The sequence below is a fragment of the Myotis nattereri genome, assembly GCF_964212035.1.
Source record: "Myotis nattereri genome assembly, chromosome: 18".
In the NCBI taxonomy this organism is placed as follows: domain Eukaryota; kingdom Metazoa; phylum Chordata; class Mammalia; order Chiroptera; family Vespertilionidae; genus Myotis; species Myotis nattereri.
The window spans coordinates 32,591,570-32,609,659 of record NC_138093.1 but is presented as its reverse complement, the minus strand read 5'-3'; the positions used below and the strand labels follow the sequence as shown (position 1 = coordinate 32,609,659).

Here is an 18,090-nt window from a genome sequence, read left to right as displayed (position 1 = left end):
ATAGATTTTAGGTAGCAAGATATTTTTTCAGGCTTTGAAGTTCTCCAGGAAATTTTTAATTTGGCCATTCATTCTCTGGGTAAATGTGAATCTAACCAGTTAACTACCAAGCGTCCAAAACGAAAACCATCCCCACAAAGCACGCTATTTTGAATTTAATTTAAAAAATTAATTTGCAATGAATATTATAAAAATAAATATATTACTCACAATTCGGGTGTTCTTGAATATTTTCAGCTGAAAATTCTCATGAAAAATGATTTTAAAGATGGTCAGGGCTACCACATAGGAAGATCATTTTTTTTTCTTTATAGACACATGTGGCATGGGGGGAAGGTCCGCAACGTGCGTCTACAGACGCTTATGGCGTACAATGGGTTACATTTGGCCATTAGCGACAACGTGGATGGAGCTTGAGGATATTTTGGAAAGTGAAATAAGTCAGTGAAAATAAGTTAAGGACCAGATGTACGTAAAACTGGAACTCATAGACACAGAAACAGTTTGGTGATTACCAAAGGGAAGGGTGGGTGGTGGCAGGGGTAGTAATGAGTAAAGGGGACCAAGTTTATGTGGAAGATGACTTGACTTTGGGTGGTGGGCACACACCCAAATAAAATATACAGATCATGTGTCATAGATGTGTACACTGAAACCTATATAACCTTATTAACCAATGTCACCCCAAGAAATGCAATAACAATAAATAAGAAAGTATTTCCACCAGTTTAATAGCACAGTGTAGAGTTTTTATTTTGATTCAAATCTATTATGACATTGGTATAAAACAACATATTTGAAATTTTTTTTTAGTAATGTCATGTTCACAGCTACCAGACCCTTCACATGGCAATGTATTCTACATTAATGGAACGTCCTCGTTTGACTCAGAAGTTCAGTTTACTTGTGATGAGGGGTAAGTAAGTTGCTCCTTGGAAGAATAAGGTAAACATTGCTGGTTCCATTTTTGGTTTGGTTCTCTTCTTAACCTTTTCCATAATGTTGATTTCATCTTGCTTTCTATGGACAAAGTTGTACTTACAGCCAATCAACCCTTCGTTTTTTATGGAGACTGAAAAGGTGTGCAATGAATAGAAAGACATTTAACTTGAAGGAAAGCAAAATTGTATCATATGATAAGTAACAATTAGCCTATCATAGTCATTAAAAATGTAGTAATCATGGTGACATGGTCCTAAATTAAATTACAATAGGAAGAAGGGTGGGAAAGTGAGACAGAGAGTTCATCACTTAACCAAAGCCAAAGGCAGAAACTAATGAAATGTGTGTTGAAACTTTGAATGAACTTCCGGAGGTACTTCAGATTCGCGTTAATGTAAGAGCTAGTAGTGTAGCTGTTCTTCAATAAGGGCCAGCTGACCACCAGATTTCACCGCATCCTGTTTCCACAGGAATGTTTCAGACTGTCCAGCAAACTGTCCAAAAGCAGCAAACGCTTCTTCCTTCCATCTATGCACCTATCCCAGAACTAGCCCACTTTCCCTTCTTCTGCCCCCTTATCTATAACGAATGTGAATTCCTTCAAAATAACTTACATCTTTCTACTCAAGGCTGTAAAAGAACCCCATTAAACCAGGATGGCGGAAATGCTTGCCTTCATCTCCCTGTTGCTGCTGGTTTAGACTTTATGCCCCTGACCTGGTTTTGCTGGTGGCCATATGGCTAGTCAGTAAACCCATTCCTTGAGAAAATCGGGCCGTGAAGGGTTTTGTTTCACAACTTTATCCCATTGTGGTCAGAGAAGATACTTTGTATCATATCTATCTTATTATACCTATTGATTGGTTAATATTAATTTGTGGCTCATCATATGGTCTATCGTGGAAGATGTCCCATGTGCATTTGAAGAGAATGTATATTCTGTTCTATGGTGCTCTATGTCTGTGAGATCTAGTTGATTGTGTTGTTGAAGTCCTCTATTTCCTTACTTATCTTCAGTCTGTTGTACTATCCATTATTGTGAGTGGGATATTGAAGCCTCCAACTATTACTGGAGAAATGCCTGTTGCTTAGAAATGTGTATTTCTCTCTACAGTTTTGTCAGCTTTTGCTTCATGTATTATGAAGGTGTGTTATTTGGTGGATTAATGTTTATCATTATTATTAGAGGCCCAGTGCAGAAATTAATGCACGGGTGCAGTCCCTATGCCTGGCCAGCAATGGAAGCGTGAGCACCTGGCTTAGAAGGTAGGTCTCAGCTGACTTCTGGGCCCGGAGCAACACCTGGGCCCCCGTGTCCTGTGTGCCCCCCTCCACCTGAGTGATTGGGCCCCAACCTGGCTCCATCAGTGCCCAGGAGCCAGGCGTCAGCCCCACCCTGACTGCCGTTGCTGGTTGCCATCTGCAGGGCAATTGGTGGGGCAATTGGGCCTCACTCACACTCACCTTGCCCTGGCACCACCCACTCGCCTGCTCCATTATGCCACTGTGGTCCCGCCCTCCTCAGGGTCCATTCAGCTGGTAGTGCCTCCACTGCCCCCGCTAGCAACGTGGAGTCACCGACACCTCATAGCAAGCAGTCGAACTGTTGGTCGAACTCCCAGTTGAGAGGACAATTTGTATATTTTATTATATAGGACTAGAGGCCTGGTGCATGTGCACCGGCCCACTACTTCTATATAAAAAAGTATCGGGCCTAAACTGGCAACCGGACATCCCAGTCACACCAGGACTGCTGACTCTTAACTGCGCACCTGCCTGACTGCCTGCCTGTCTGATTACCCCTAACCACTTCGGCCTGCCAGCCTGATTGCCCCTAACTGCTCTCCTGTCAGCCTGATTGACACCTAACTGCTCCCCTGCTGGCCCGATCGCCCCCAACTGCCCTCCCCTGCCGGCCGAGACACCCCCAACTGCTCTTTCCTGCCGGCCTGGTCACCCCCAACTGCCCTCCCCTGTTGGCCTGTTCCCCCCGCAACTGCCCCCCCCTTGCCAGGAACTCCCAGCTCAAACATCACCACCCCCTCTTTCTTGCTCAGGCCCTTAGTTCTTATATAGTTATGGAGTTATTTTCTATCCAATTTTCTTGATACCTTTTGGCAAACTTGTGCCCTGTTCCTTCATATTTATAGTTGTTGGTGTGCTTAGTGTAAGAATCTCTCCCTATACCAACTTGGCTAATGGGCAAGATTCCCCAGCACTAGGGAAGGCTGTTGGTAATATTATACTCTCTAGTGAACTTTAGGAGAGCCTTGAGCTTTTTTTTGTAGGTGAATGATAGTGGTAACAAATTCTCTTAACTTTAATTTCTGGGAAAGTCTTAATATTTCCCTCAATTTTTTGGCTGAGCTTCTTTTTATTTGTGTCTGTTATTCAATGTCTTCTGGCCCCCGAGTTCCTGTTGAGATCTCTGCTGACTATTTAGCCTCCTTTTCCTGGATTTTGGCTTTGACATTCTCAGTGGTATCACTGGGCTCAACCTGGAGAGGGATGGTCTTGCCCATCAGGGTGCTCACAAATTCCCACGTCTCTGCAACTGCCATCAGCTGCCTCAGGAAGGGAAAGGGGACTATGGAACTGGAAACTGCAGCTCTGTCCCCGAGAGGGCCTGCGAAAGATGGACATGCAGCTTCGCTGACTATTTCCAAGTCTTTAGTACGTGTCCCCTCAGGCTTTTTCAGGAATAATTTTTGTTGGTTTATGTTTTCCATTGAATGGGCCATACTTTCCTATTACTTTATATGCCTTATAATTTTTTGTTGAACTGGCCAAATTACCTCTAGTAATGAGGTAACTCTAAATATCAAATTCTCACCATTTCCTAGGGTTTATTGTGTTATGTTATTGTTTTGTTTTTTGATTGTTGAAGTGTGTCTCTGTGCTGAGGATCAGCCTGACATGTAAACTGAGCCTTCTTCTGGGCATGCGCATTCCCTCTACTTGTCCCTGAAAGGTTCAGGGTTGGGCCCGGTCACACAGAACGGACTCGGGGCTCAGTGTAATCAAAATAATATTTATTCCAGGCACCTGGTTGCAGGTGGTCTGACTTGAGAAAGTCAGCGGTGAATTGGGGAGGAAGCAGGGGTTTTGTGTGCTCAGGGAGAGCTGCAGATGAGGCTCAGTTTGACCCAGATATTAGGACCGTACCCCAGTGTATTTAGGACCTTGCCCTTTGTCCATCTGCTGGCACCAGATGTCCTTTCTCACGGTTCTGTGTAGGGGTTATGGTCTTGAAAAATCCATATTAATAAAAGGGTAATATGCTGATTAGACCAGACATCTTCCAGGTGTCCTTTCAGAAAAAACCTCTGTGGAAGGGGCTGAGTCAGAGGTCAGCAGGCGAAGGCAGTTCGGGGCGACAGGGCCAGCAGTGGAGGGCAGTTAGGGGCAACAGGGAAGGCAGGGGAGGGCAGTTAGGGGTGACCAGGCCAACAGGAGAGGGCAGCTACGGGCGACGGGGCAAACAGGGGAGGGAAGTTTAGGGAGACCGGGCTGGCAGGGGAGAACAGTAAGTGGAGTCTAGGCCATGAGGAGAGGGCAGTTGGGGGCGTCGGGCCGGCAGGGGAGGGCAGTTAGGGGCAACCAAGCCAGCAGCGGAGGAAAGTTGGGGTATCAGGCTGAGAGGCAAAGGTGGTTAGGGGTGATCAGGCAGGTAGGGAGGTGAGCGCATTAGGAGCCAGCAGGCCCATATTGCGATCAGGATGTCCAAGGGGTCCTGGATTGGAGAGGGTACAGGCTGGGCTGAGGGATACCCTTCACCCTGTGCATGATTTCAAGCACCAGACCTCTAGTTTCTGTAAAATAACCAATTAAGGGGAGCATGTTTGTGCAAGGCTTAGGCTAGCAGAATGAGCTTTCTTTTATTAGCCCCTGCTAAAGTAGAGCCCTTATCTTGATTCACCCTTTCAATCCCCATATATGCAGTTGTTATATAAATTCACAGTTTTTATTGTCAGTCTCCTGAAAGGGGAAAAGTGAAAAATGAAGGCTGGAGCGATGCTCTCTGGGTCTGTGAATCCCCTGGAAGGATGGGTCTTGCAACTTTAGGGGAGGCGTGACAACATGGCTGCCAGCCTCTGTCTGCCTCTCTGTGATCATAAACAGCAATCAATTATGAGAGCACAGATCCCCAAGGACATGGTCTTTTCTGCACACCCTGGTCCCTCAGGCTGCCTATAAGCTGCCTAAAGGACACACGCACAGCTGCCTGCTGTGGGAGTGGGATGGGTAACTGCCACTGTGCTAACAGCTGAAATTGGCCAATATTCCTGCATTGTACCTTTCCAAGGATTTCCTGGAAAGTGCAAGCCTTCAACAGATATCAGAGTTCAAAACAGTGACATCAGGCAAACCCTAGCAGTGAAATGGTTGTCTATTTGAGAAGACATATTTTTTGGTGCTTCCTACCCTGCCATCATCCCAGAATTCTCTCCTATTACATTATAATATAAGTCAATGAATTAGCCTTGGAGGAAAAGTCAGCTGGAGGCATGAACAGGCAGTTTTACTGACTATATTTTAACTTGATCAAGTGAGAATATTCAATCAATAGTTCGAGAGAGAGAGCCTGCTAGGCACCTTGTGGAGTACCAAAAGGTTAGGACATAGACCAGAGATTTTCAACTGGTGTGCCACAAGAATTTTTAAAACTTACACTACCTGACTATTTACTTGGGACACTGACCTCTTTTCTCTGAGATTTTCAAATGAAAAAATAGCTACTGCCAATACAATAATAGCCATCCCATGTGAATAAATCAAAATTATACCATTTTTTGGCCAGACGGACAACACTATATATATTTAGGTGGGCCTCAGAATTTTAGTAATTATGTTATGTGTGCCATGAAATGAAACAGGTTGAAAATGGCTGACATAGGTTATTCTCAAAGAAGTTTTAGCTTCATTGAGAATTTATATACATATATATATGTGTGTATATATATATATATATATATATATATATAGAGAGAGAGAGAGAGAGAGAGAGAGAGAGAGAGAGATCCAAGAACCGCAGAAATAGACTTATTCATGATCATTTTAAGGAGAGTCCAGAAGGAGGAGAGAGTTCTGTGAATTACAGTCATCAGAGATTTCATCGCAGAGGGGTCTCCCTGAGCTCTATCTAGGAAGATACTCTAATCTGAAGAGTATTCATAACATCAAAACCTTCCTAGCACTCACTCTGTTCTAAATGCCAATTCACCTACTACTTAAAGCAACCCCACAACCTATATGCTTTTCCACAGAGGAGGAATTTAAGAAAGGGAAACATTCAGGGTCTCTTCCTAGCTCAACAAGCGAGTCAGTATTGGAGCTGGGACTCAGATGCAGTCAGGTCAGCTCTTGGGCCAGATCTCTCTGCTCAGTAGTTGTCCTGACAGAGCAGAATGGCATGAGCAAGGACATAGATGTGACTGTGCTGTGCCTGCTAGAGCTAGCAATCCCCAGACTGTCAGGCAAGACAGGTTTGTTTATTTGTTATTATTTTTAAGAATATTTTTATTGTTTTCAGAGAGGATGAGAGAGGGAGACAGAGATAGAAACATCAATGATAATAAAGAATCACTGATGGCTGCCTCCAGCACGCCCCCAGGATCGTGCCTGCAACCTGGGCATATGCCCTTAACTGGAATGGAACCCACGACCCTTTCGTCCACAGGCCGATGCTCTATCCACTGAGTCAAACCATCTAGGGCATGACAGGTTCATTTAGACACTTTGCTCTACCAGTGGTTCTCAACCTTCCTAATGCCACGACCCTTTAATACAGTTCCTCATGTTGTGGTGGCCTCCAACCATAAAATTATTTTCATTGCTCCTTCATAACTGTCATTTAGCTACTGTTATGAATTGTAATGTAAATATCTGATAGGCAGGATGTATTTTCATTGTTCACGACCCACATGTTGAGAACCGCTGCCTAGGCCAATGTGAAGAATCTCTCCATTTCATTAAATTGCAGATTCAGCGAACACATTCAATACCTGTCACTTCAGAAACTTCTCCCTGACGCTAGTGTAGGGCAGAAAAACAACCGTATAAACACTTTGTCATTATTATGTGTTCCTGTTAGGTGGTAAGGAAAACAATCATCATATCTTTTCTCATTCAGTTATTACTTAATTGGATCAAAAACTCGAAAATGTGTAGCGTCTGGATATGCTGTGCATTGGAGTGGTGCTCCACCAAAATGTGAAGGTAAGGACATTCTGTCTTCAGAATTTACAGCAGCAGTTCTCAGTCTTTTTGGCCTGGGAACCCTGTATGCTTTACAATTAACAAAGACACCACACAGCTTTTCTGCAGGTGGGTTAGTGCTACTGATCTTCTTTACCTTGGGATTAAAGCAGAGTTTTTTTAATAATTATTTCCTACTTCATTTTTAAGAACAGTCATCTCAATACATGTTAACAAATGCAGCATATTTTTGTCCTAAGATCAAACATTTCCAAAACAGTGGGAAGGGTGTCATTGCTTTACGTTTTCCTAATCTCTTCAGTATCTGGCTTAAAGGAAGAGCTCCCCATTCATCCTGGGGCTCATCAGACAGTCTCAGGCCATTGGAAAATGTCACTGTCCACTCTAAGGATGACAGTGAGAAAAGACAAAATCGTGGCCTACCTGAGATTCAGGAATGGATGTAGCATTTCTCAACTAGCACTGAGTTTTCCTAAGTCGTAAGTTTATTTTCTCATTAAATTGCCAGCATCTCACGATTAGAAAAATCAGTATGGCCTTACAGACATCACAAGTCTTTCACACAGGTATCTTCTATGCATATTTAAGACAATGGGTTTTATCCTAAAATTTTATTTTTCTATTTTTTATTTCAATTGGGATAATACGTTTTTTCATAGGAACTAAGTTTTAAATGAATATTGGATTTATAAATAGAGTGTAGATATCACATGATAATGAACTTATTGAATACAGTTCATAGGACCTTACTAATGCTATCTGAATCTTTCTCTTTTGCATTTCCTGTCCTCTTTTTTCTCTTTTAAAGAGATTTATTGTGACCCACCTATAAGTATACCAAATGGAGACTTCACCAATAGCCACAAGGAAAGATTTGAATATAATGAAACAGTTATTTATACTTGTAATCCTTCGACTGAAACAGATATTTATACACTTGTTGGAGAGAACACGCTTGTTTGTATTGGGCCGGACGAATGGACTAGTGAGCCTCCTGATTGTAAAGGTAATAACATTTCCATTTATTTCCCTCTTATTTGTAAATAGTTTGGAAAGATTTATGAACGTTTATTTTATTTTTGTTTTTTTAAATACATTTTTATTGATTTCAGAGAGGAAGGGAGAGGGGAGAGAGAGATAGAAACATCAATGATGAGATAGGATCATTGATTGACTGCCTAATTCACACCCTTTACTGGGGATTGAGCCCACAACCCGGGCATGTGCCCTTGACTGGAATGGAACCTGGGACACTTTAGTCCACGGGTCGATGCTCTATCCACTGACCCAAACCAGCTAGGGATTACCAACTTTTAGATACTTTGGCCAACACTTAAAAAACAAACAAAAAAAATCCATATCTGTTTGTTCCCCCTGTTAAATAGTTTCTAATCTAATTGTTTATGTGTCAAATAATAAAAAATAGTTCTACTTGTAGAGTTTCCTACTCTTCACCGCACATGTTCTTGGCATTGCTGTTTATGCATTATTAATTACTATGTATATGCATGAATTAAATTGTTGTTTTTGGCTTGAGAGCATCAAAAAACACATACTTGCATAAAAAAGTTTTTCTTTTCTTTTTCTTTAAATCTTAATTGTTGAGAGCATTACAGATATCCCCCTTTTTTGCCTCCATTGTCCCCATCCACCCAGTTTTCACTCCACCCCGGTCTTTCACCACCCTATTTTTTGTGTCCATAGGTAATGTATATCTATATATATAAAAGCCTAAGTGACCAGCCAGCCTGCCGGTAGCTATGATGCCCAATGACCACCAGGGAGAAGACACTCCATCTGGTATCTATGATGTGCACTGACCACCAGGGGGCAAACACTCCATCTGGTAGCTATGATGTGCACTGACCACCAGGGGGCAGACACTCAATGCAAGAGCTGAGGAGCTCTGGTGACTGGGCAGCTGCAGTTCTTGGGTGATGCATGTGGAACCATAGAGGAGGGAGCCCAATTCCGGGGTGCATCACACGATAAACCACCCTCTTCCAATCCAGTACCCCTAGGGTGATGTCAGAGACTCGGTTTTGGCCCAATCCCTACAGGCCAGTCCGAGGGACACCAAGTATGAATATAAATTCTTTGGTTGATCTCTTCCTGCCCACCTACCCCCTTCCCTGTGAGATTCCTGAGTCTGTTCCATGTTTTGATACCTCTGGGCTATTTTATTCATGAGTTCAATTTTTTCACTAGCTTTCTTATTCGTTTAATTTGATTTTTAGTTTCAATTGATGATAGATATGTATTTATTGTATTTGTATTTGTTGTTGTTTTTGTTAGTATTCTTCTTCTTCTAGAATATGCTTCAACATTTCATGTAATATTGTTTTGGTAGTGATGAATTCTATTACTTTTTTTTCTCTGGGCAGCACTTTTTCTGACCTTCAATTCTAAATGATAGTTTGCGGGGTAGAGAGTAATCTTGATTGTAGAACCTTGCTTTTCACCACTTTGAATATTTCATGCCACTGCCTTCTGGCCTGCCAAGTTTCTGTTGTGAAATCAGCTGACAGTCAAATGCATGCTTCCTTGTAGGTAACTAACTGCTTTTCTCTTGCTGCTTTTAAGATTCCTTCTTTGTCTTTAACCTTTGGCATTGCAGTTATGATGTATCTTGGTGTGGGCCTCTAAGGGTTCCTCTTGTTTGGGACTTCTGTGCTTCCTAGACTTGTACTATTAAGTCTATTTATTTTCACCAGGTTGTGGAAGTTTCTGTCAAACTAAAAATAATATGTTTTAATATCTGGCAGAACACTTCCTTTTCAGAAATGTTTAATATACTCTCTATGCTAATTTTTGTACATGAATTTTTATTGTATTTTATTTTTATCATTTTAACCATTTTCAGTGTACATTTCAGTGGCATTAAGTATATTCATATGGTTGTGCAATCATAACTTCTATATATCCAAAACTGAAACACTGTACCCATTAAACAACAACTCTCCATGTCTCTCTTTCCCCAACCAGGGCAATGGCTAGTCGTTTTCTCTATATTTGACTATTTTAGGTACCTCATGGAAGTGGGATCACTTCTGGCTTATTTCACTTTTCATAATGTTTTCAAGGTTCATCTACCTTGTAGCAGGTATCAGAAATTGGTTGTTCTTTTTTTATACTTGAGTAATATTCCATTGTCTGTTGTTACCACCTCTTTTAATTTTTTTAAATCCATTCACCTGGTGATAGACACTTGGTTTGTTTCCAACTTTTGGCCATTCTAATATGCTTCTCTAAAAATTGACATTTGAGTAACTGTTTGAGGCCTGTTTTCAATTTGGAGGTTACATACCCAGGAGTAGAGCCGTTGGGTTACGTGTTTGCTTTTTGAGGAGCAGCCACACTGTCTTCCATGGCAGCTGCACCATTTACACTCCTGCCAGTGACCCAAGAAGATTCCAATTTCTCCACCGCTTTACCAATGGTTGTGTGTTTTTTTATATACTAGGCTTCCTAATGTGTATAAAGTAATATGTCACTGTGGCTTTATTTTCATTTTTTGATAACTAGTGATCATATTTTCATTTGCTTATTGGTGTTTTGTGTATATCATCTGGGGAAATGTTTCTGCAAGTTCTTTGCACACTTATTTTGGGTTTCTTTTCTGTCACTAAATTTAGGAGTTCATTTTGTGTTTTGGATATTAATCCCTTATCAGGTGTATTATCTGTAGATGTTTCGTCCTATTCTATGTGTTGCCTTTTCACTCTATTTATAATGACTATTGAAAAAAGTTTTTAATTTTGCTGAAGTCCATCATTTATCTATTTTTTGTTGTTGTTCTTGTCTTTGCTCTTGGTGACACACCCAAGAAATCATAGTCAATCCAACATCATGAAACTTGTCTTCTGTGTTTTTTTTTTAATGAGTTTTATGTTTTAGCTCTTTGATCCACTTTGAGTTCATTTTTGTATATGACGTAAGATAAAGATTCAACTTCATTCTTTTGTATGTAGATATTCAGTTTTCAAAGAACCATTTGTTGAAAAGATTGCCCTTCCCACATAAGTGTTTGTAGCACACTTCCATACAGCCATTTGACCATATATGCAAAGGTTAATTTGTGAGCTCTGTATTCTCTTGCATTGGTCTGTCTGTATTTATGCCTGTAGCACTGTGTTTGATTATTGTAGCTTTTGAGTAAGTTTTAAATGCCGAAAGTGGGAGTTCTCTCAACCTTTTCATTTCAAGATTATCCTGGCTCCTCCTAGTCCCTTGAGGTTCCATCTGAATTATATGTTGGATTTTTCTATTTCCACAAAAAGCATATTCAAGATGGTGATGGGGATTGCATGTAATCTGTAGGTTGCTTTGTGTAATATCAACATCTTAACCATATGGTATCTTCCAATGCATGAACACAGGATGTCTTTTCATTTATTTATGTCATCTTTTTCTATCAGCAATGTTTTGTAGTTTCCAGTGTAAGAGTGTTTCACCTCTTTGGTTAAGCTTCTTTTTAAGTATTTAATTTCTTTTTTATCTTCAATCAAGGATATGCTTATTGATTTGAAAGAGATGGGAAGGGGTTGGAGATAGAGAGAGAGGAAGGGAAGAAGGAAGGGAGGGAGTTAGGAGGGAGGGAGAGAGAGAGAGAGAGAGAGAGAGAGAGAGAGAGAGAGAGAGAGATATTAGCTACCTCCTGTGGGATCAAACCCGAGACCTACATTATGTGCCGTGACCAGGACTGAGCCCTGTCCTTTTGGTGTATGACACTACACTCCAACTGAGCCACCGGTCAGGGCAGTATTTTACTCTTTTTTGATGCTATTGTAGATAGCATTGTTTTCTTCATTTCCTGTTTGGTTTGCTCATTGTTAGTATATACAAATGCAACTGATGTTTACTTGTTGATTTCATAGACTGCAACTTTGCCATATTTATTTATCAGCTCCAGCAGGTGAGTGTGTGCATGTGTATGTATGCAATCTCTACCGTTTTCTGCTTACATAAACCTGTCGTCTAGGACAGTGGTGATTTTATCTCTTCCTTCCCAAATTGGATGCTTTCTTTTCTAGCCGAATTGCTCGGATTATAACTTTTGCTGTTATGTTACATAGAAATGTCAAACATGCTCATCCTGGCCTGTTCCTGATCTTAAGGAGAAAACTCGCAGTCTTTCACCATGATGTTACCTGAGTATTTCCTAAATGGGCCCCAGTATATAGAAATTTCTCAGCATTACCGAATAACCTCTAAATCACTTATTAAGCTCTCCGGTATCATTTAAATGTAGGTAGAATCACATTGAATCCATAGGCTAATATTGAGGATACACTACTGATAAATTTGCAATTAATACCACAGAATATTGTCACAGGAAATGTTCCTGGAGAGGAAGAAGAATGCTGATGACTATAAATTTATACTTTTTAAAAACATATATTTTTTTTGACTTCAGATAGGGAGAGGGAGAAAGATTTAGAAACATCATTGATGAGAGAGAAGCATTGATTGGCTGCCTCCTGCATGCTCCGTACTGGGGATTCAGCCTGCAACCTGGGCATGTGCCCTTGGCCAGAATCAAACCTGGACCCTTCAGTCTCCAGGCCGACACTCTATCCACCGAGCCAAACCAGCTAGGGCTGTAACTTTTTATAATACTTTAAATGGAGACATTAACATTAATTATATAAGCAAAGTAAATGATAAGAGATATTGTGAAAAGACAAACTATCCAAACCTATGATTTTAGGCCTCTGTAAGCTTTACTAGTTTTTACTTCTTTTTAAAATTTATTTCTTTTTTTTCTTTTAGTAAGGTACACTGATGAACCAAGAAGTAGAGCTGATGACTTAGGTATTATTTTGGTTATAAGTAACCCTCCATTCTGAGACCATAGTGTTCTCTATGGAAACATCATATTTCAATTATCTGCAGTTAGAGAAGAAACAACCTGTCGTGTGATAATTGACATTTGTATTTAGCTTTATGTGCAGATACCATGACAAATGCAAGCAGTAGTATGTGTAGACACATGCAGATAATACGGTTTTTAAGAGGTTCCTCCAGTTCAAATAGTAGGTGAGGGAACTTTCTCAGTCGCTGTGTTTATTTGTAGGTTGAAATGTATAAAACCTAACTTGCTTTCCATGTGATAGTGCTATTTTGTAATGGCAATTTGTAAATAAATTTTCTTTCCATTCATACTTTGTGTACACATGCCTTAACGAACTGTAAGTTGGGTTGCTTTTCTTCTAGAACAGGCTGGTGTATCTCACTTTATTTAGGCTCATGTAGTTCACACAATATATGTTAAAAGAAAGGATAAAGTATGGTTGAGGCAGTTACATAAAATACTAGGATTTTTGTTGAGTAAATGAAGAAAAATATGTATTACTTTTCTCTACATTAGACTAGTTCTGTAAGGTTAGTCTTTTTATACAATGCACTTTATGCCCCTTAAGCTTTCCGTATGAACACTGTTGTCAAAGGGTCATTGTGCCAGTAAATCCAAATCCATTTAAATTCACTAAACACTTGATTTTTTAAATGAAATAAAGAGAGCAGAGGTAAACAAGACATTCTATGCTTTGACCTAGAGAATTTAAGAAAAATAATGGCAGTGTGGAAGCAGAGGTAATACTGAACAGCATTTCTAAGATTTAAGCTCTTGTAGTATTACTGATTGCTCTCTGGACAGTTAAAAGCGGATGTTCAAGTTTCCATGCATAATTTATCCATGTGCCCCTGTGTTTCATTTGTATTCTTATAGTGTTCTTGTTAATTAAGATTGTGTCTTAACTTGGGGTGGAGGTGAATGAGGAAGGATTTTTAAGATGATGTGTAGTTGGTGAAGCCTGCCAAGTCGGTTTAAGTAATGACTTAATAGAACTTCATTCATGGCTTATTCCACAGACTCACTTTTGGGGAACAATGTAAATGAAATTTCTAACAAAATCATAAGAATGATGGGCTGAATACTGAACTAAGGCAACTAGAACGGGACAACACATTCTTAAGATGATTTTCCTCTGATGTAGTAAATTCTAGTTTTTGTAATAATTTTTCCTAACTTATAATAGTAATTTTTATAACCTGGTGGAGTTACTACAGCACAAAACAATGACAAGTGAGGTCCCTCTTAAGAGTTTCAGAAATTGGACCCTAAGCCTAGAATCGTATGAGAAGGCTCTGGAATCAAAATGAGCTGGATGTACTAGCAGTCACACTAAACTAGACTGATAAACTTTTCTTTGCTGTAGTTTATAGATGATCAGATCAAAATTAAAATGTATCAACTATGTGGAGACCCACGTGTGCTCAATTACCTTAAAACTGGCTTTTTTTTTTCTTTCAGATGGAGGACTCATTGCTGTGATTGTTCTGACTGTGTGTAAGTTTCCCAAACTTGGATGCCACTTAAATCAAAATATTAATGTGAACAAGTGCATTTTAACACCTTTTTCAGTTTCTATAGTTTTCATAGCTTGACATTAAGTAAACCAGTCTAGAATTACCAGACCTTTTATATGATTCCACCCTGTGTTGGTATAGTATATTCATTGTATTCTACATGTCCATGTAGTAACAAATTTAATATCCCCAATATGCTTTGAGTAATATTCTAAATTAAGCGAGGACTCTTGCCTGCCTTACTGCAGACCCTAAGTAATGCCAGGGAGCTGCATTTACACAGCAAAGAGTCCAGATAGAATATGAATGAATATGGGCTTAAATAAAATAATATTTCCGTCCACTGAAATGTAACAACATTAGATTGTTCTCCTGGATTTTGAAACTTGTCATTACTTTTTAGACTTACATGTCATTTGTTTTCTGGTTCTTGTAGTTGTTGGCGTTGCAGTGGTTGACATCTGTGTATAAATGCCCTCACATCAGGGAGAGAAAATTAAACATCTTTCCTGCACCTGTTGCTGCTTCTTATCTTCATGTACTAGTGCAGCTTTTGATTGCACTCGGTATTGCGTGATGTCATGTTTTAAAATGTGCTTGTGTGAGTGTGCTGTCAGAATTGCATTTCCTGCTAAAATATTTTCACCTCCTTTTAATATTATTGTAACAAGCCTAATCTGTGCAGAGTTGTTTTAGCTTTTATGACCATAAGAAAAATTCCTGTGTGGGTTTGAGATTTAATTTCTGCAGAAAATCATGGATCTTTATAGTGCCTCCCCTACCCTAGGTTTACCCTATTCCTACAGTGGAGTGGCAGCCAGGACTAAACTTACAATAGTTCACTGTGGAGATTTTGACTGTTCTATTCACTGTAATCTTTAGGAGGAAAGCTTCCATGTGTCTTTATAGCATAAATAGTTGTAAGATGTTATGTAGGTGTCTTATCAGATTCCCAATTTGATTCTTTTTATTTAGAGCTGTTATTTATGGATGTTAAACAGGGGGATTAAAAGCAACATTGCTCTCCTCTCCTCTTACGTTCTCTTAATTTACTAGCTTGTAGTAAAGCTCAAGGGTTAAACCTAAAGTTGCTGAGACAAATTGACTTTTAAGATGGTTTCTATTTCAGATTATTTTCATATTTGGATATGTTTACATGTGAGATTGGTATAAGTATAACTATCATTTATGTTCTCTTGTCAAATACTTTCTCAATTACTGAAATACATAGGGAACCCAGTTCACTGTGGAGAAGGTTGTTTAAATGGCAGAGATGGAAGGATATTTCAATTACATGTTTCTTAAACTGGAAGTTATGGGAGTCCCATGCATGGTTTATTTTCTGGAAAATGTGGTCTTCAAATCAGGTAAATACAATGCAGGGTGGATGAAGTTTGCTTGTGTCAATGTGCTCATTTCCAGTGTGCTTGATTTCAAATCAGAGTATGTTTCTAATGGGGTCCCACCCTCTCTAACCTTTCCACTCTCACAGTCATGACTCCTGCTCCTCACAACTCAGAGCCTGACAAACAACCGGGCTTCTCCACTCACAGCCCATCACGTGCCTCTCCTGCTCACAGTTGTTCAGTGACACCTACAGCAGAAGTCCAAGTTCCTCAGCATGATGCTTGAAGACGTTCTACAATTAAATCCCAAATTTTCTCCCCAAGGCTCCACTTTCTGCTGCATTTCTCTAAGTAACCCACTGTTAGTCAAGCTGTGCCATCTGCCCTGTGCTGCATTCCTGCTTCACCGGTGCCTGAGAGGCCTGTGGTCCTGTCAGATCCTGGGCAGCTTCCAGGGCCAGCGCCTCATGCCCATTGGGTGAAGCTTTGCCCGATTTCTGCCCAGGTGCCCTATCACCCAGCTTGAGGCAACCACACCTGAGTATCTGTAGACACTGTCTGCTAGGAGACAGCCTTCCACAGCAGTTTAATGCGTGGGTACGGCTAAGTACTTACAATCCCAAGTCCAACAAGGAAATTGTAAAGTTTGGTTTGGGTAACTGTTAAGATGTTTTCTTATTTATGTGAAAACTCTTACTCTTGGCATTAAATCAGATTGCTGAACCTCTGAGATCAGGCTCCGTGGGACTCAGCCATGGCTGCAATCACTGGCACAGCTTCCACCCAGAATTCCCAACATAACTGATCTGCTCTGTGCCCTGGGCAGAGGAATGTTTTTAAAGCTCCCCAAGTGCTTCTAATATGCAGCTAAGGTTGAAACCTCTCCATTACTGACTCTCAACCCACAGTCCAATTCTACATGGAAACTTATAAATACAGAAAGTAAATGCTTACATTTACTTAAGAAATTTGAGTTTTTATTAAATCAGCCTATGAAATGTTGGGGTCCAGCCCCACCAGGTCCAGGGGTTCCCAAAGGTGGGGACGGTGTCGGCGAAGAAGGAAGGACACGGAGGCAGTGTTCAGGTGATCAGCGTGGTTGGGTTCTCCCTTCATTGTCCTATTACATCTATATTTATACTGTTTGATCCCATAAGCATGCCTCTATAATTACATCATGGTATGTTCGGGAAACCTCCCACAGTTCCTAGTTTCATTTCCAAAATAATCCTGTCTCTATCTAGTTCTGTTGATTTTCATCTTGTCTAGGTTAATCTCTGTGTTCCATTATAAGGGCTATTCCAAGGTCACTATTCTACTGCTCTACTGAGAAGCTACAAGGAAGTGACTGAAGGAGTTTATCCTACCCAGTAAAGGTTATGTCCTCCCAGCCTCGCTGCTCGCCTTCCCTGGGACTGCCCTGTGTCGGGGTGTCTCCAGGGGTATAGGCTTTGGTGCTTTCCCTGGTGGGCAGACCCCTGGGGATGCGGGCCCCACAAGTCCCAAAGTTATTGCCAACAGTCTTAGTCCAAGTTCTTCATAAGTAGTACATGGTATTTCTGTAACACTAGGGGGGTTTACTGATTTATTCTCTTCCTTAGTCCTGTTAACCCTTAACCTGGGGAAACAACCTTTCTCGGGGGGGGGGGGGGGTCGTCCTGGTTAAAACAATAGCGCTTAAGAGGGGGAGTGAACATATGTCATATACGCCAGGTCCCTTGAAACATAAGCTGTGCAGATGTTTCTTCCCTGCAGCGACTGTGTCAAGCAGCAAGGGTGGACTGGCTCCTGGCAATGAATGAAATCAGAAATGCCTAAGACTTGAATCAAGGACTTGTTGCCTGCCTAACCAAACATGGTTATCTGTGGTTTAAAAATACAAGAAACAATCTAATACCAACACTGAAAGAAAATTAGCTTGATGAAAATAAAGCATTTTATCAATTTTAATTGGCTTCAACTTAAGGTTATTTTTTATCCTGTATAATAATAGAGGAATATGCAAATTAGCCCAGAGGCAATAATTTCACGACTGGTCAGCAAGAGGCATGCACAGCAGGAGCTGGTGGGCAGGGACTGCCATCACCAGGAGGCCCTCCTGGCGGCCTGGGGTGGCCCCCTTGCCAGGGGGCCCCATATGGCCCAGCCCGGAGGCCATCTAGCTGGGGGGCTACCCAGAGGCCCACTGCACTGCCGCGCCAGGAGTCCGCAG

General features: G+C 40.8%; 1 protein-coding gene across 1 annotated transcript in view; it reads left to right on the top strand.

Annotated features, from left to right (window-relative positions):
- LOC308534729 (complement receptor type 1-like) overlaps positions 1-18,090 on the top strand; it is a gene marked incomplete at both ends in the record, with an annotated part of 184,633 nt that overhangs the window by 38,518 nt on the left and 128,025 nt on the right. The window contains 3 exons of the mRNA XM_081113291.1: positions 814-916; positions 7,076-7,161; positions 7,970-8,167. Coding sequence (XP_080969417.1) covers positions 814-916; positions 7,076-7,161; positions 7,970-8,167 — 387 coding nt within the window. The remainder of the gene's footprint in view (positions 1-813; positions 917-7,075; positions 7,162-7,969; positions 8,168-18,090) is intronic.